This window comes from Doryrhamphus excisus, linkage group LG1 (assembly GCF_037039965.1).
Source record: "Doryrhamphus excisus strain RoL-2023G ecotype Guam linkage group LG1, RoL_Dexc_Guam_v1.1, whole genome shotgun sequence".
NCBI classification, from domain to species: domain Eukaryota; kingdom Metazoa; phylum Chordata; class Actinopteri; order Syngnathiformes; family Syngnathidae; genus Doryrhamphus; species Doryrhamphus excisus.
Window position 1 is genome coordinate 21,502,957 of NC_136357.1, and position 20,011 is coordinate 21,522,967.

At 41.7% G+C, this 20,011-nt stretch overlaps 1 protein-coding gene across 5 annotated transcripts in view; it reads right to left on the reverse strand.

The window, feature by feature from the left end:
- LOC131132419 (glutamate receptor 4) overlaps window positions 1-6,746 on the reverse strand; it is a 145,100-nt gene extending 138,354 nt beyond the window's left edge. For all 5 annotated transcript variants that reach the window (XM_058078026.2, XM_058078024.2, XM_058078022.2 and 2 more), the window contains exon 1: window positions 6,410-6,746. In XM_058078026.2, coding sequence (XP_057934009.2) covers window positions 6,410-6,500 — 91 coding nt within the window. In that variant the 5' untranslated portion in view covers window positions 6,501-6,746. The remainder of the gene's footprint in view (window positions 1-6,409) is intronic.
- Window positions 6,747-20,011: the final 13,265 nt, after the last annotated feature.

The window sequence follows — 20,011 nt, forward strand, 5'->3', positions numbered from 1 at the left end:
ATTATCTTCTATAGCAAGATCCGATACTAGCAAGAATACTCGATCAACTCGGCTTTTTGTTCTCTGAACTACTTTGATACCTCAAAATTCCCTCTAAATCTGGCAGTCGATCAAAAATTGGCTCAGGATGTGAGCACGTCGCTGCACATTTCTTAATACATCAGGCATAAACTTTTGAAAGTTTATAATATATTATTTTTTAATTATGTTTTGTGCCTCCAATTTATTTTCCTTTAGTGAGCAAGGAGGTGAAATGGCTCTTTTGATAGGAAAGGTTGCCGACCCCTGCCCTAACCAGTAGACCATATCGGTCTTCTGACAATTCCTTCTTATGCCCACGGGAGTCTCCAGGTGGTTTGCGTAGAGGTCTTTTTTTTTTAATACAGTTTCAGGGTACCCAGAATGCCCTTGACTTATGAAAAGCTGAAACAATAAACTACCTGAAAACGCCCTAAGCACTACCTGCGTTTGAGGCTTGGACCGAGGCTTGCGGTGCTGAGGGATGCTGAATCAGCAAGTCAAAGATGCCCTGCACCCCGTAAAGCAAGAACCTGAATCCCCCCAGACCAAAAGTGACCACTGCTACTGGACCACAAGAAACCTGTGACTATTCTACCCTAACCTAGGACCCCTAGCTCCGAGACCATATTGGACATTTGACTGAATTATGTTTTGTGGCTTTGTTTTGTGGTTTTCCTTTAGTGAGCAAGGAGGTGAAGTGGCTCTTTGGATAGGAAAGGTTGCCGACCCCTGCCCTAACCAGTAGACCATATCGGTCTTCTGACAATTCCTTCTTAGGCCCAATCTACACGGCAGTCTCCAGGTGGTTTGCTTAGAGGTCTTTTTTTTAAATACAGTTTCAGGGTACCCAGAATGCCCTTGACTTATGGTTGAAAAGCTGAAACTATAAACTACTACAATAAGAACTACCTGCGTTTGAGGCTTGGACCGAGGCTTGCGGTGCTGAGGGACGCTGAATCAGCAAGTCAAAGATGCCCTGCGCCCCTTAAAGCAAGAACCTGAATCCCCCCTAGACCAACAGTGACCACTGCTACTCGACCACAAGAGACCTGTGACTATTCTACCCTAACCTAGGACCCCTAGCTCCAAGACCATATCGGACATTTGACTAGTTCACTTTAAAACCGGGAATCCAAACCACTTAGAACAAAAGCATGTTAAACAAATAACCTATCCCGAATCTACAGACTTCATCTTAAACCAGGGACCCAAACCAATGGACCAAAAGGGACTGGTGGCTAACACATTCCAACTGCTAGACCATTTGGGAATACCGTATCTGGGGAACTACCTTCCGATTTTGTGGAGCATTGGTACAGAGATACGGGCGCCATATTAATTACTGATGCACGTGAATACGTTTCACAGATTTGGCTCATTCATGAACTGTCTTCCAACCATGCAATGGTGAGAAAGTCCGTCCAGGGTTTACCAGAGTATACCGAGGGACCCGTGAACATCTGTGCCACATGTCATAGCAATTCATCCAATCCTGCGCTGGCCATTCACCGGGAATGATAAATGTCAAGCTGCTGGAGGAACCCGAGGGGAAATACGAAGGGATCAACAAAGTCACGAGCTGATGCATCAACTGGGAAAGATGAATGTCCCAATCCATCCCGCAGACGCCCAGATATTCCACTTAAAGTTTATGGATAGGAGAGTCTAGACACCCAAATAGTAACTTAGCTTCACTCTGCAAATGTTACATTACAAGCTCCTTGGCGTTTAAAGCTCCTCATTAAGGATGTTCATTTGATGCACAAATGTCAAAGGTATTTTCAGGTTTGGAGGCAGTTGGTTTCACATTTCAAAACGTATCCTCGGGCCATATTTCATAGGAGAGGGAACGTGCAAATGTCATTTAGAGTGAAATGTCAGTGTGTTGTTTTTTGTTTTAACGGTTGACCTCCTTAAACCTACATTTGCTAGCAAATGCATGCTAATTCCTTATTAGAGAACCAATAAATGTCACTGCTCGAGTTTCAGCAAGGCTGCATGCATACCATGTGATACGAGAAAAAAAACTGTTAATTCTTGAGCGTTTTCGCTCCGAGTCATGTTTTTAGATGGCAGAACACTTCAAGTAAACAAGCGTCGGATAATAACTCGGCGGTCGTCTCCAAAAGATGAAAGAAAGTGCTGCAGCAGCAGCTCTGTGGCAGCGCGCTATACAGATGTGTCAGGTTATGCATAATAATAAAGCGGAAGCTCTTCAAGGAGGAATGACATTCAGCTCAGTAACATTTACTTTGTAGGAAAAAATGTCTGCGTTCCACATCTCAAGTCGGAGATTGTTTTCACAAGAATTTTTGGGGACAAAAAATCGCCTCACGCTGCAAGGTGATCGAGTGGTTACCACGCAGGGCCCGCATCAAGGAGACCTGAGTTCAATCCGACCCTCTGCCATCTCTGTGTGGAGTTTGCATGTTCTCCCCGTGCATGCGTGGGTTTTCTCCGGGTACTCCGGTTTCCTCCCACATTCCAAAAACATGCTAGGTTAATTGGCCACTCCAAATTGTCCATAGGTACGAATGTGAGTGTGAATGGTTGTTTGTCTATATGTGCCCTGTGATTGGCTGCCGACCAGTCCAGGGTGTACAGCTGGGATAGGCTCCATCCCCACGACCCTCGTGAGGATAAGCGGTAGAAAATGAATGAATGTTTGTTGAAATGTTTCAAATCATCAAACAAATTTAAATACTATTCAATGACAACACAACTGAACACAACAGCGTTTTAAATAACCTTTTATTATTAAGAGAAAAAAATAATTGGTTGGGCCACCATTAGCAGCAACAACTGCAATCAAGCGTTTGTGATAACTTGCAATGAGTCTCTCACAGCGCTGTGGAGGAATGTTGGCCACTCATCTTTGCAGAATTGTTGTCATTCAGACACATTGGAGGCTTTTCCAGCATGAAGCCTTTTTATGGGCATGCCACAGCATCTCAATAGGATTCAGGTCAGGACTTTGACTAGGCCATTCCAACGTCTTCATTTGGATTTTTTTCAGCCATTCAGAGATGGACCTTCTGGTGAGTTTTGGATCATTGTCCTGCTGCAGAACCCAAGTTGGTTCCAGCTTGAGGTCACCAACAGATGGCCGCACATTCTCCAGTGTTCAGTTGTGTTGGCATTGAACATTTTTTTCATTTTTTGATGATCTGAAACCTACGATTGGCTGACAACCCGTCCAGGGTGTACCCCAACTCTGGCCCAAAGTCGCCTGGCATAGGCTCCAGCATACCCCCGCAAGCCTAATGAGGATAAGCGGTATAGAAAATGGATGGATGGATGATCTGAACATTTAAAGAACTGCCTTTCTGGGGTTGACTGCCAAACTGCCATCAACTTTAACGGCCATGTTTCATCCTCAAATCTACATCGAATCTTGGAGAAGAGTCTTGAATTTATGGGTCTAATACGTTTATCTCATTCATTTATTATACTGATTATTTCATGGGCTGCAAGGCGGTCGTCTGGTTAGCACACAGATCTCACAGCTAGGAGACCCGGGTTCAATTCCACCCTTGTGGAGCTTGCATGTTCTCCCCGTGCATGCGTGGATTTTCTCCGGGTACTCCGGTTTCCTCCCACATTCCAAAAACATGCTAGGTTAATTGGCCACTCCAAATAGTCCATAGGTATGAATGTGAGTGTGAATGGTTGTTTGTCTATACGTATGTGCCCTGTGATTGGCTGGCCACCAGTCCAGGATGTACCCCGCCTCTGGGAGGATAAGCGGTAGAAAATGAATAAAGAGAATAAACCTTGCAATGTCCCACATTTGGTGCTCTCCTGCGAATCCCAAACAGGCAATTTTGTGGTGTTGAAGGAGACGAGGCCGTTGGAGTTGGAGTTGTTTTTTTCTTCTTCAAGCCTTGTCTTGCAGATGTGGTCTGATGGTTGGGAGGCAGAGGCTCAGGAGGGATAGCAGGTCATTGGAAGGTTGGCGGTTCAGTCGTCGCTCCCCCCACTCGTTCCCTATTGTTGTGTCCCTCGGCAAGACACGTCACAAACCTTGGCTCCAGCCACCTTTCCGTCAGTCTCCGCAATAGTCATGCGCCAGTCGCGAACGATTCAGCTCTAAGAGCTGACTCTTTGAAATGAACGACATGTGACGACACGATTGAGAGCTGATAGTTTTTTCTGTTAAAGTGTGACGCCATAGGGGCGGAGTTAAACACAGCACACAAAGGAATGCCAATCTTCAGTAAAGACGTAACTACCCCCTTTACCTGGATGCTGCTTTTTCTTTTTGTTTGGAACTTTATCATTTATATTTTGTTGTGTGGTGTTTCAATATGTTGTTTGATTCTAACGAGTTCGACGTTTGCATGCAGAGATTTGACCTTGTCGATTGAGACATGTCGTGTATTTTATCGGATTTTTCATAGTTGTTCATTGAGCATTTAACTCAACAATTTAAATAGTCAACATTTAGCATTGTCTTTTTTATTACTTTTAACTATTCTTACACAATACATATGATTTGGAAAAAATTTTTGGAGTGGCCAATTAACCTAGCATGTTTTTGGAATGTGGGAGGAAACCCACGCATGCATGGGGAGAACATGCCAACTCCACACAGAGAGGCCGAGGGTGGAATTGAACCCCGGTCTCCTAGCTGTGAGGCCTGCGCGCTAACCACTCGCCCGCCGTGCAGCCCTGTGATAATTCAAACCTGCAATAAAAGTCTGTTGTTGCGGTAATTAAGTTTGGTGCTTGTGTGTCTCACCAAACATTACAATAACATTACTGACGCCTTGTCATATTTAGGACACTACGGGCAGACTACAAGAAGAGATAAGAGTTGAGATGAGCAAAATTGAAAAAAGCATGTAAGGAACCAAAAATACAGGAAAACAGCAAAGGAAAAAGTCATGTGTGTTGTGGAGGTTCCACGAGTCGCCAATTAACCTAGCATGTTTTTGGAATGTGGGAGGAAACCGGAGTACCCGGAGAAAACCCACGCATGCATGGGGAGAACATGCAAACTCCACACAGAGATGACCGAGGGTGGAATTGAACTCAGGTCTCCTAGCTGTGAGGTCTGCGCGCTAACCACTCGACCACCGTGCAGCCCGCCGTATAACATCAATCCATTATTAGTATTAAGGCTATTATGGCTATTGAACTGCACCGAGCACCAGTAACAACCTTCATTAGGGCTGAGGATGGTCCTGTGTCTTGACGGACAGCCAATCACATTACAGTATTTGGGTCTACCACTTGACTTTTTTGTGACTCTAACTCTCAGGATGTTTGAGGGGGTTTCAAATGTTTCAAGAGAGAAAGCTCTTTCGCCTTTGCCATGAAGAGATCATGAGAGTGTGAATACCCGACATTGTCATGTCACCCACTAGTGATGTGGCATGTAAATTACAGCTTTGTGTTTCAAGAAACCGTCACATTTGACTTGGTTATTGTCTCTTAAAACCCGAGACTGCACGACTGCAACCGGCACAGTTAGCATTAGCAGCATTGCTACCATGCTCACAGGCAAAATGTATACACAGTGTATGCACACCAAGTGTATCCCTAAGGATTGCTAAGCATGTTTGGGAAGTTATTTTACAAAGCGATGTGGCCAACTAGTGGCCTGGCATGCGCATTACAGTGTTTGCTGTTGTTTTATTTGAATTAATGCAAATAAAAACTCCGCTTTTGATTTGTTTTTTGTTGAGTAAAAACATCCTTAGACTGTTGGGGGATAAAATAATGAGATAACTGCATCATCCATGTCTGTAGCTTTACTTCAGAAAGAAGGAAAAAAACACCACCACCTCGGCGCAGCAGTGTGTGCTTCCATAACACAACCTGACCTTTGACCTCCCTGGGGGTACTGTAGCCAACCCATAATGTAAAGAGACAACAAGAATCCCCAGAACAGCTTGTGGCGGGTCGTGCAGGAGAAAAAAAACCACCCCACAAAAGTCAGTTTTAGTAAATTTAACCAAGAACATGACTTCCTGTTAAGTCATTATTTGGAGTAGATCCGTGAAGGTTACACTCGGCTTCTCTTTTCCGCTATTTTCTACATTGGGTAAGTTATTAGACGGCATTGGTTGATGGCAACCCGCACACGCGTTCCATGCACACAGGCTGCGTGGAGAAAACGCTCACTTTGCTGCAGTGCGCTCCGCCTGCATGGGTGTGTGTTAAAGCAGGAACCCGAGCCGTCAACATTGGGCTTCAAACCTCATCCGTGCACATGCACGGAGGACAACTGCAATTTAGTGTGCGGGAATTGAAAAACATCCACATTCGCCACTCCTGACATCGGACGTCCACGCGCGCGCACACACACACACACACACACACACACACACAAATCCACGCACGGTCCAATCTCGCAATTGAAACAGTATTTATTTGCACTTACCGATCTGAACGCTGCTCGGGAAAGCACCCAGCGACAGTCCCCACAAGCCCCAAAATATCAAGAAAAACCAGCGGCGAGAAGAAATCCTCATCTTGTGGCGGTTATAAAGTGATGGGAGACATGGAGCAGCTCTAATTAAACAGCAGCAACATCTGGGGAGGGGGGCAAAAAGAAACAACAGAGAAACCCTTTGGAAAGCTTTTAAATATCCATGTCTGATTAATTCCCCCCCGTTTTTGGAGCATTGTGGGCCACCACCAACCCCCCCTTTTTCCTTGCAGCGGCTCTCCTTTGGACCGACAAACTGCGTCCAGTCCAGTCCAGTCCGGCGCTGGAGCTTTGCGCACAGCGCCACCAAAATGAGGAAGAGGAGGAGGGAGTAAAGGGGAGGAGGATGGAGGACTGGGGGAGGGAGATGGGGTGAGCACCAGCCAGAGGCGGCCAGTGAGTCTGGATGAGGACCAAGAAGGAGGGAGTCCTAAAGTCAAATAAAGAAATAAATAAATAGATAAATACATCTGCAAGTAGCAGCATCGCCACTTCTGTGTTCTTTCTGGGCTACAATGGAGTCAATGTTACATAAAGCAGACCCAAGGCATTGGTCATACTATAGAACCCAGCAGCAGGGGCGGAGTTAATCATTTGGGGGCCCAAGGCAAACCCACCCAATGGGGCCCTCCACATCTTTATACTGTACTGACCTTTATATTCATTTCCATTTTTCAAAAAGTGAGTGTGCATGTGACAAACACGTGCAGTAAGACGGAATAGTCCATTGCATGAGAAAGGAGGGTGGTGCACTTGAAATGATCGTGACAGAAGACGCATTTTGAGGTTAAAACAGTACCGTAAAACGGGGTTGTAAGGGACGGCGGGGTAATAAGGGACAATTTTCGGGAAAATGTATTTTGAACGTTTTTTTCAAGAATATATGCTTCTTTGAAAAAAACAACACAAAGCAGCTCCCTAGCCGAAAAATGGTCCCTTATTACCCCGAAAATTGTCCCTTTCTACCCTGAAAATGGTCCCTTACCACCCCAAAAATTGTCCCTTATTACCCCAAAAATTGTCCCTTTCTACCCTGAAAATTGTCCTTCTACCCTGAAAATTGTCCCTTACCACCCCAAAAATTGTCCCTTATAACCCCGAAAAATGTCCCTTATTAGCCTGAAAAATGTCCCTTATTACCCTGAAAAATGTCCCTTATTACCCCGAAAAATGTCCCTTATTACCCCGAAAAATGTCCTTTATTACCCCGAAAAATGTCCCTTATTACACCGAAAAATGTCCCTTATTACAGCAAAAATTGTCCTTTATTACCCCGAAAAATGTCCCTTATTACACCAAAAATTGTCCTTTATTACCCCGAAAAATGTCCCTTATTACACCGAAAAATGTCCCTTATTACAGCAAAAATTGTCCTTTATTACCCCGAAAAATGTCCCTTATTACACCAAAAATTGTCCTTTGTTACCCCGAAAAATGTCCCTTATTACTCTGAAAATTGTCCTTTATTACCCCGAAAAATGTGTCACAGTCGGTCTCGAGAGCTTTACGGTTCGACCCCAGGATGCAGAGAACAGGACCAAGTGCAGGTAAATAATATTTATTCTGTGCAATAATAGCAACAGAAGAACAAAGCAACTCAGGTAGCTGACGGACAAACGATAATGATCCAACAAAAGGAGAAGCACACACCTGAACTAAATAGAGATGACAAATTAGGGACAGGTGTGGGTGGCTATGGCAACGAAGACAGAGGAGGCAAAACAGGAAGTCAAGTACAAAATAAGAGTGTCCAAAAAGGAAACCAAAGCCCAGACAGGGAACATAGACAAACTGTCACGCAGGAACTCACACAGGGCGTGACAAAATGTCCTTTATTACCCCAAAAAATGTCCCTTATTACCCTGAAAATTGTCCCTTATTACCCTGAAAATTGTCCCTTATTACCCTGAAAATTGTCCCTTGTTACCCCAAAAAATGTCCTTTATTACCCTGAAAATTGTCCCTTATTACCCCCAAAAATGTCCCTTATTAGCCCAAAAATTGTCCCTTATTACCCCGAAAATTGTCCCTTTCTAGCCCAAAAATTGTCCCTTTCTACCCTGATAATTGTCCCTTACCACTCCAAAAATTGTCCCTTATAACCCCAAAAAATATCCCTTATCACCCCAAAAATTGTCCCTTATTACCCAAAAAATGTCCCTTATTACCCCGAAAATTATCCTTTTTTACCCCCAAAAATGTCCCTTATTACCCCAAAAATTGTCCTTTATTACCCAAAAAAATTTCCCTTATTACCCCAAAAATGTCCCTTATTACCCTGAAAATTGTCCTTTATTACCCTGAAAATTGTCCTTTATTACCCCAAAAAATGTCCCTTACTACCCTGAAAATTATCCCTTATTGCCCCAAAAATGTCCCTTATTACCCCAAAAATTGTCCCTTATTACCCCAAAAAATGTCCCTTATTACCCCTAAAATTATCCCTTATGACCCCGAAAAATGCCCCTTACTAACCCGAAGATTTTTTCTTACTACACCAAAAATTGTCCCTTATTACCCCGAAAAATGTCTCTTATTACCCTGAAAATTGTCCCTTATTAGCTCGAAAAATGTCCCTTATTACCCCAAAAATGTCCCTTATTAGCCCCCAAAAATGTCCCTTATTACCCTGAAAAATGTCCCTTATTACCCCAAAAAATGTCCCTTATTACCCCTAAAATTATCTCTTATGACCCCGAAAAATGCCCCTTACTAACCCGAAGATTTTTTCTTACTACGCCAAAAATTGTCCCTTATTACCCCGAAAAATGTCTCTTATTACCCTGAAAATTATCCCTTATTACCTCAAAAAATGTCCCTTATTACCCGAAAAATGTCCCTTTATTACCCCGAAAAATGTCCCTTATTAGCCCTAAAATTATCCCTTATGACCCCAAAAAATGTCTCTTATTACCCTGAAAATTGTCCCGTATTACCTCAAAAAATGTCCCTTATTACCCCGAAAAATGTCCCTTATTACCCCGAAAATTGTCCCTTACTACCACACTGTCCCATATAACCCCATTTTACGGTCATACAGTGGTGTCAAAAAGTGTCCCTTCAGGATTTTCTTTCTCACGTTTGCCACACTGAAATATTTCAGATCAAACAAGTAAATGTAAATATTACTCAATGACAACACAACTGACCACAAAATGCACTTTTTATTATTAGGGGAGAAAAAAATCCCGGCTGCACGGTGATCGAGTGGTTAGCACGCAGGCCACACAGCTAGGAGACCCGAGTTCGATTCCACCCTCGGCCATCTCTGCGTGGAGTTTGCATGTTCTCCCCGTGCATGCGTGGGTTTTCTCCGGGTACTCCGGTTTCCTCCCACATTCCAAAAACATGCTAGGTTAATTGGCCACTCCAAATTGTCCATAGGTATGAATGTGAGTGTGAATGGTTGTTTGTCTATATGTGCCCTGTGATTGGCTGGCCACCAGTCTGGGGTGTACCCCGCCTCTTGCCTGAAAACAGCTGGGATAGGTCCCAGTACCCCCACGACCCTCTTGAGGTTAAGTGGTAGAAAATGAATGAAAAAAATCTGATGAATAACTAATGAACTGAGATCCATCCGATCTTTGGGAAAATACTCTGTGGTCTCGACGAGACAAAAGTTGAACTTTATGAAGGTGTGTTTCTCATTACAACTGGCATAAAAACATAAAACCCCATTGCAGAAAAAGAACATTATAGCAGCAGTAAAATGTGGTGGTGGTAGTGTGATGGTCTGCGGAGTGTTTTGCTGCTTCAGGACCTGGACGACTTTAATAAATGTAGGCCAGGCAGTCAGAAGATCAAGAAGACCTGGGTTGGATTCTCTGTGTGGAGTTTGCATGTTCTCCGGGTCCTCCGGCTCCGGTTGCAAAAGTATTCATACCCATGAGCAAAACTCAATTTCTTGGCTCAGAGCAAAGGAAAGACATGTTTCTCTTGTTTACATGAAAGGAAATACACAAACATGACAATCCATCGCTGTTTTTGTTCACAGAATAGTATTCATACCCTTGCACCGAAGTTGTCATCTCTAGTCACTAGTGTCACAAGCCTGCATTCCCACAGCTGTGACTCTTATAGGCTTCATTATTCCGTGAAAATTGTGCCCAATAGTCACCTGTCTGTAGTCACCCCATGCTTGTCAGCAGACAACAGTCATAACGTCAAAGCAGCTGTCAGAAGACCTCACAAAGAAAGTTCTAGAGAAGCATAGAGATGGGCAAACCTAAGCAGCCATAGTGGGTACCATCAATGTACCAAAAAGTACTGTTGCATCCCTTGTCCAGGACTGGAAGCGTCGTGGTGCCACTTTGACCTCCAAAGAACAGGGCTTCCCTCCAAGTTAACTCCTTATTTCTAAAATCACAAATACTTCAACTTGAATACTTCAAGGCTAAAAATAAGCAATTAGCTAAAAATGTCATCCAATACTTCTCTACAAGAGAGGAGAAATATGATCTCAGGGAAGAAGTACATTTGAAACACTTCTATGCTAGGACTACGTTATGCTAGCCATAGCATTTCAGTATGTGGAATCAAACTATGGAATGGATTGAGTAAGGAAATCAAACAATGCACAACGATGAGCCAATTCAAGAAACAATACAAGCAGTTGATGTTTGCTAAATACAAGGATGAAGAGTCTTGAACCAGTCATGATGTGCTATATATATCACTATATTGACACTTACTATGGTACCCATTATGGCATTGGATGCTCATATCACCGAGTACTTTGGTATGTGAAAAAAAATAAATAAATAAATAAAAAACAGATACATGACAAAAAATACAAAGAAGAAAAAATAAAGAAAAATTTATAAAATAAAGAAACAAAAAACTTAAATGATATTAGGAAAGCAGGAAGTGAACAAATGTAACAGTTAGTAATTGTAAAAGTACCAGATGGAGCTTTGCTTCTTCCTACTCCTTTTGGACATGTGGAACTGGGAACTGATTATGGGATGCACTCAATTGTAATCTGATGCATGTTGAAATGAAATTAAACCATTACCATTACCATTACCAAGATCACAGCAAAAGGCAAGAGGAACCACTCAGGGAAGCAAGGGAAAACTTCTCTGTAACTCTTGAAAACCTGAAGCAGTCTCTTATATGCCAAGTCCATATATGCCACACTTAACACAAGGAAGGTCTCCTTGGGCGTTTTGCAAAAAAAAAAAAAGCCATACCCAGAAAAACAACATCTAAAGGCTCGTTTGCAGTAACATGGGAAAGAGCGATCTGGTCAAATCAAATCAAAATTGAACTTTTTGGCAAACGTAGACCAGGAAGTATGTTTGGTGCAAAACCAACACAGCTGAGGAGCCGACTCATACCATCCCTACCTTGAAACATGGAGGTGGGAACATGTTTGGTGTGCATTAGCGCCATCTGTGGAACAGAATCTAAACCCTTCTATACGCCATTCACAAGTCCACTATTATTAAAAAGAAAATATATATCTATATAAAACATGTCCCGAGTTTAATAGATAACCATAGTACGTTACGTCAGATATGACGTAACACGCAGCTTGAGTCGTTCTTCGGATTTAAAAATAGAGGCGAGCAATCAGCACTGGACTGCTAACCAAAGTTTATTTTTGATTAAAAACTAAATTTCAAGACTGGACGAACTTAAAACTGCCAATATGGAGTTATTCCAACAAGTGAAAGAAAAACTCGGGGAACGTTATCACGTGATGTTGATGTTTACGCTTTACTGCGCATGCCCCATTGACTATTCTGTTGGATTATAGCGGCGCATGTAGACACGAGATTGGAATATTCCTTTCCATGTATACTATTGTTTTCGGAAAGGTCATTCAGAAAGATTCCATTTGGAAAAAGAAAAACTCATGTAAACGTGGCTATTGGTATACATAGAAAGGAATATTCCAATCTCCTCATTAGAAAGTGATAGTAAGAATGTGGTAATATAGTTTTCCCACAATCATAATGATTACAAGGGAGAGAATAATAAATTATAAGTAGAAATACGTAGACATAACAGAACAAGTTCAAGACTCTTCTTCCTTGTATTTTGCGAACATTTTTTCATGAAATGGTTCCTCTTAGTGCATTGTTTGAGTTTCTTACTCAATCCGTTGCAAATTGTTCCAGATATTGAAATGTTGTGGGGTTTTAGCGTTGTTCCTGTATGTAGATGTTGTAAGTTTAGTTTTTCCTTTAGCTCCTTCAAGGAATCATCCAAGGATCATCTATTTTTATCAAACCATCTTTTTAATGTAGGCATTTAATCTGTGACTTTTCTGTGACAATCTGTGACAATTAGCTTTTGTGTGTTTTCTCCAAAACAAAAGGCAGCAATATAAAAGGCAGCTGATGTCATTGATATACAAGTTGAACAGTTTTGGTCCCAGTATTGACCCCTGGGGTACTCCACATGAAATATTTAAACATGCATGTATATCCACCTAGCTTAACATATTGCCTCCTGTAGCTAGGTAGCTTTTGACCCAATTCCAAACTAATCCTCTGATTCTGTATCCATATTAACTATCCGCGAGTAAATCATACTTATTAATCGATTTGTTGATTGAATAACTTCAATTATATTCCAAAATCGTGGTGATAAAGAAACTTGTCGGTAGTTTGTGAATTGATGCTTGTCTGCAGTTTTGCAAATCTGAACTGTTTTTATTTCATTAGGGAATTTACCAAGCTGGAATACTTAATTATTGACGTATGTCAGCAGTTCTACGATCTACGATGAATGATACATTTGCTATATAATGTGTTTTTCTTATTACAGGCATTTTTTTAGTCCTTTTGTCACCAATGACTGGAACTTTTTTTGCACTGGAAAAGTTACAGATTGTTACCTCGGGTAGGCAACTGGTCTACAAACTGAGGTACAAACATTTGGTCACGTTGGTCACTGGAGTGGTAACGTCAAAGGTACTGATGCTTGGAGGTCTGTTAGAGAGGTTGATGATCCTTTAACAACAACACAGTTTTTCTCATGGAAAAATATTCTGTCCTCTGCCTTAATGGTCCAATAAGGTACCCTCAGAGGAACATATTTTCCAGCAATATACCCTCAGACTTACCATTTCGATACTGTTGAGTGTTGACTTTTACAGTTTTGGAACGTCCTTGCATGTGTTTGGCTTTGGCAAGGGTACAAACAGTAGTCATTGTAGTTTTACGGGTAGAATGGTTTTACTGGAGTGGTACCGTCTGAGGAACTGATTTTATACCACTACACGTGGAGAGATACTGCTTTTGTGCCCTTGACTCTTCAGTTTTATGCCTTGAGAACATCTGTGTACACTTTATAACTGACTGGTTCACGGGTATTAGATGAGTTGGAAGAAGTTTCTGTCACTTTGTTGTTGGTCCTTCTCACACACATCCACACACGTGTACATACACTCTGTGACCGACTCTTCCCACCCTGCCGCACAATTGTTACAGCGATTAATTTCTGGGAGGCGATACAGATGTATCAGGGCACGGACAAACAGACTAAAAAACAGTTTCTTTCCTCGAGCCATCATCTCCCTCAACAAGATGTAACCATGTAACCAAGGCAACCAATCGTCCTCTACAATGTAGACCCTGTGACAGGGTTGCGGTAGGAACCGGGTTCGGATCCCAGGATGCAGAGGACAACGTGGTAAATTCAGTTAAAGTCTTATAATAAGCTTTTGTGACAACGAGGGGGGTAACCAAGGACAATGGCATATCAAAGGAAAGAAAAGATGCCGCGGGTATAAACCAGGAAATCAAAGTACCAACAGGGACCTGTGGAGCCACAGGGCATGCAGCAGGAGTAGTCCACGTCGACTGGAGGGCACCCGGGATTGATTGGAAACAGGGAGGTCCGGACGTGAGGGCATATGGCGTGTAGACCAGAACAATAGCCGAGTGCCATCCAGTCGCCACAGGTGGGTATAAATGGGGGAAATGGAATGCAAAACAGCTGTGGCACGTCCTGTGGCTCCTCCCAAAGTGGGAGTGGAGAAATGTAAAAGGGACAACAGAATTAGTAAGCAATACAACCAAAGGAACATGACAATACCACCCAAGCTACCGAATCACTGTTCAGGTAGAGCGTGACAGACCCTTTGTTATTCATTATTTATTCTTTATTTATTGTATTTATTCTTTATTTATTCTTCTAATTTCTATATTTTGTCCTGTCATACTGTCTTGCACTGAAAATGGAGCTGCTGCGATTTCATTCTACTATATGTAAAATGACAATGAAGGGCATTCTGATTCTGATTCTGACTTTGTGAATGAGTTTTTACATCATGGATCACAGCCATAACTGTGGTGCTGAGCAGATGGGAATCCTACGCAGGTTTCCCCCAGCTCACATCAGGTGTGAATATCGTCGTTGTATACGTCGTCGTCAGTGTGGGTGTCTGCAGGTCTTCGGACTCATAAAAAGTATCCGTTAAGTAAATAAATCAAACGGTTGAGTCTTAAAGCTTCTAAGAAGTAACATTTTTGCAAACAGTCCACATCTCGTGTACATTTGTATTAGACATTTCTTATTAAAACCGCATGCCTGCTGATGTAATGATGTCATTTCATAGCATTTAGTGTAGAGATGAGGTTAGCAAAGGAGACGTAACGCCTGCCAACATGCACTAAACGGTGCATAGGCCTTATTTTGATGGTTTTCATCCAGAGTTGGAATGGAGATTCAATGTCCTCTACCCTTGAATGAGAGCCAGGGTCTGCACTCGCTGCCAGCGCTGGAAACTTTGCCAGGAGTGAGCATCATTGGAGAAGGTGCTCTCACACTATTTTCTGCCAACATTTTTTTTTTTACATTTTTTAACAACTAAGAAGATGATTTTGTTAGCTGGACTGGACTCTGTTTCATTTCAGGAGGGCATGCTTTCTACTTGGCACAAGTCAGCTGTTTTTGCACAAAAATAATCAATGACGGAATCTGACATCAAATGCAAGGGCTGAGGTCCCGGGGAGGACGGCAGTTGGGGGGGGATAAGGACTAGGCGGCACCAGAGTGAAGAGAGGGAGAGGTTCAGTATGAGGAAAATGAGATGAATGGGAAGTGACAGCAATAAACAAAGAGGGAATCAGAGCCCTGCAGTCGGGTGTTTCACTGGCTCACAACCATTTCTGAGACGGCAGACGCTTTCTGTCTCTGACACGTTCAAGCTAGCTATCCAACACCGCAGGTAGATCCTAATGGAGGCAGGGAGAAACCATTCTCATGAGCGGCATGAACAATTTACAAGAAAGACATGTTTTGGGACAGGCTCCGTTTGACCTCCATAACATCAATTAATTCACTTCATGATTAATCGCTAAGCAAGTCGAACAGAATTATCACGTATAATCAAATTCTCCAACACACATCCACACTTTGGCCACTTAAAAGCAAAACAAAGGAAATCTGCTGATGCCCATAATTGGATATTTTCTGTTTACTCCAAAACACATCAAAGCCTGTAAACTCCAACAATGCTGATTGGTCCAAAACAATTACACAATTTGACTCAAAGTGGACTTTTTAGTTAGTTAGTTCTTATATTTCATGGTTAAATTATACATACACTACCACTGAAAAGTTTGGGATCATATGCAAATGTTTTTGTTTTCCAAAGAAAAACAAATATTCATAGATTTCACAAACATTTTTATCCATTTCACAAACAATGAAAATGAATCAGATGATTTTCAAAGAAGGATGTACATTTTTGCATAGAGGCCTACTATCAACAACCGTCAGTCCTCTTCATCAATCTCCTGGTATGGCTGCTAATCCAAGTTTATCATTTTATAAGGCTAATAGATTATTAGAAAAGCCATGTAAAAAATCTCTTACCATGCTGTTAACTACTCCCTTCAGAGAGCAGCACAAACTGGGTCTAACAAGGACAGAAAAACAATGCACAACTGTGCAAGAAGACAAATATCTGAGAGTGTGTAGTTTAAGACACAGACGCCTCACAGGTCGTCACCTGGCAGCTGTACTAAATAGTAGCCGTCAAACACCAGTGTCAGTATCAACAGTGAAGCGGCGACTTCAGGACTTCAGACTTCATGGCAGGATTGCCAAGAAAAAGCCATATCTCAGACTGGCCAAAAAAATGTCCAAGTGATCCCAAGCTTTTGAGCGGTAGTGTATGTATAACATATTCATCATTAATGCAATAAGAAAATGTGTATCTAGTAATAATCAAATAATTAATAAACAAAACAAACAGTCAAACAGGCTTGACGCAACAAAAAAATTTCAAATTTGACTCAAATATTTGGTAAAAAATAAACTGCTAAGGCCACAAATAACTTTCAAGGAGTCCTTCACCACTTTGCTCCCTCATGCAATGGCGACTTTTTAAAAAATTACTAAAAAAAAAAAAAAAAAAAATTACTAAATGATTGCTGTTTTGTGGTTGACAATAGCCGATTACCATATTTTCCGGACTATAAGTCACACTTTTTTTCATAAGATGGCTGTTCCTGTGACTTATACTCAAGAGCGACTTATGAATGAAAAAACTGTTTATGTTACATAAACACTGGACACCTTTTCTGTTCATGTTTATTTTTTGTGTAGCTGAATAAGCATCGTCTTAGCATATCTTACACCTATTCAACCTGTTCTCTATTCTTTTATTGGTAGAACTTGCCTTCCAAGAAGACGTAATGTCATAGAATAAATTACCCACAAAGGATGCGACTTATACTCCCAGTGCGACTTATGAATGTTTTTTTTTTCTACCTAATTATGCATTTTTGGCCTTGTGCAACTTATACACCGGAGTGACTTATAGTACAGAAAATACGGTATTATTCATTCATTCATTTTCTACCGCTTATCCTCACGAGGTCACGGGGGGTGCTGGAGCCTGGAGTCTTCGGGTGAGAGGCGGGGTACACCCTGGACTGGTGGCCAGCCAATCACAGGGCACATATAGACAAACAACCATTCACACTCACATTCATACCGATGGACAATTTGGAGTCGCCAATTAACCTAGCATGTTTTTGGAATGTGGGAGGAAACCGGAGTACCCGGAGAAAACCCACGCATGCACGGGGAGAACATGCAAACTCCACACAGAGATGGCCGAGAGTGGGATTGAACTCGGGTCTCCTAGCTGTGAGGCCTCGGCGCTAACCACTCGTCTGCCGTGCAGCCCTCAATGGCCGATTATTAGACCAAAAAATCATAAAGTCATATTTAGTACTCTGGCCACTAGGTGTACATAATGCTACATTTAGGCCTACTACCATAACACATTTCGCTGGTTGGTAATTGTGCTACTTTGACTTGTCAAGTCAAGTTTATTTATATAGACCTTAATCACAAAAGAGCAAGCAACAGTAGACAACAGTAGTTGATAGACGACTTGAACTTGATCTGAACCCCCATCCAGGCAAGGAAAAACTCAAAACCCATTAGGGAAAATGAAACCTTGAGAAGGGACTGCAGATGAGGGACCCTTCTAGGATGACCAGGCTGCAATGGCTGTCGAGAGGGTAAAATGTGACAATTGAGTATAAACAGAGAGTATAATAGTCCAGGTCCTAGTAGATGTAAGCCGCGGGTCTTGGGCTGATCACCAGCCAAAGACGCCCCCCCCCCCCCCCCCCCCGCTGCACCGCCTCCACGAGGTGGGCCACGTCAGATGTTGTCCACTTCAGTCAAGGCAAGTTCCAAACAGCGACAACGTCCACTGGGCCCCCTCTCCAAAAAGGAGGGGGCAGTCAAACAGGCCAGCAATATTTTTAACAAAACAAAAGTGTAGAAATAAGTCTTGAGTCGGGACTAGAGTAACAATTTGCAGGACATCCGCTGTTTGATATCGATGAGACAAGCCTCAAGACTAGAGCAGTCCCTTGGGTCAGTTAGCTTTAATGGCACATATAGCTGAGTGTCATCAGCATAACAGTGAAAGCTAATCTTATGTTTGCGAATGATGCATGTAAATGTTGAACAGAAGAGGGCCAAGCACTGATCCTTGTGGAACTCCGCAAGTGACACCACAGAACTCAGAAGTCACATCATCGATCACCGATCCCCAAGATAAGATCAAGAGATTACTGAACCAGTAACACCAGTATGCGTTTGAAGGCGTTGCAGTAGGAGAGAGTGATCGACGGTCGACACACAGCAACAAACTGGTGGATAGAAACACACAATACACTACCACCGTATAATGCAGAATATTACCAAGCAACTATGTGAGATGTACCCATGTGCTTTCCTGCCGTTTTCACGAAAACTGTACAGCCAAGCACTCTGGGAAACACAAAGTACTGCCAGTGATGCTGCAAGATATAGATCATCTCTAATAAGAAACAATACACTTAAATACAACTTAAATAAAACAACATGATAAACAACATAAAACAAATGATTTCAAGTCTAGGGGGCTATAATAATTTTAAAAAACAATTTAGGAAGTCATAAATATGTCTTCAATGCTCTAACTCCAAAATATATTCCAGTTATTAATATGAATGACCAGTATGCGTTTGAAGGCGTTGCAGTAGGAGAGAGTGATCGACGGCCAACACACAGTAACAAACTGGTGGATAGAAACACACAATACACTACCACTGTATAATGCAGAATATTACCAAGCAACTATGTGAGATGTACCCATGTGCTTTCCTGCCGTTTTTACGAAAACTGTACAGCCAAGCACTCTGGGAAACACAAAGTACTCCCAGTGATGCTGCAAGATATAGATCATCTCTAATAAGAAACAATATACTTAAATACAACTTAAATAAAACAACATGATAAACAACATAAAACAAATGATTTCTAGGGGGCTATAATAATTACAACAATTAAAAATTTAAAAAATTAAAATTAAAATTAAAACAATTAAAAACAATTTAGGAAGTCATAAATATGTTTTCTATGCTCAAAATATATTCCAGTTATTAATATGAATATCACTTCAATTCACTCGTTGTTCCTGGAACCAAGCGTGATGAACGAGAGACAACTGTATTTTCATAATAAAAAAAAAAATCATGAGTACGACACACCATAATATGGCTAATATCACCTCATTTGAGAGTCGTTGTTTTATGTTGTTTGTAATCATTTATCTGCATGTCATTGTGCACCCCAACCCTGAACTAAATGTACAAAATACTTAAGATATTATTTATTTGGAATTAATGTCATACATTGAAATTGGACTTTTCGGAAAGATCACACAAACAATGAAGCAAAGACAAAGAAACATTACTTCTACGTACATAAAAAAAAAAACTGCTACTAAAAGTGACGGAAGCCCGATAGGAAACTACTTTTGTCCCTAAAGTTCCATTAAGATGCCAACAACTAGCTACAATATTAATATTACATATTACATTGTCCAGATGCACTGCAAGGTGACTGGAGGCTAAAATTATCTCCAAAATAAACACTGCCTACTCATTTTTGGCTATAACAAGACAGCTGGATAAGCATTTTTTTTAAATAATACAGCAGGCTTTGTTTATTCCATTAAGGAATTCCCGCAGCGCATGCTGAATCAGATGGCGATAAAGGGTAATGAATAGGGATTTCCTTAGA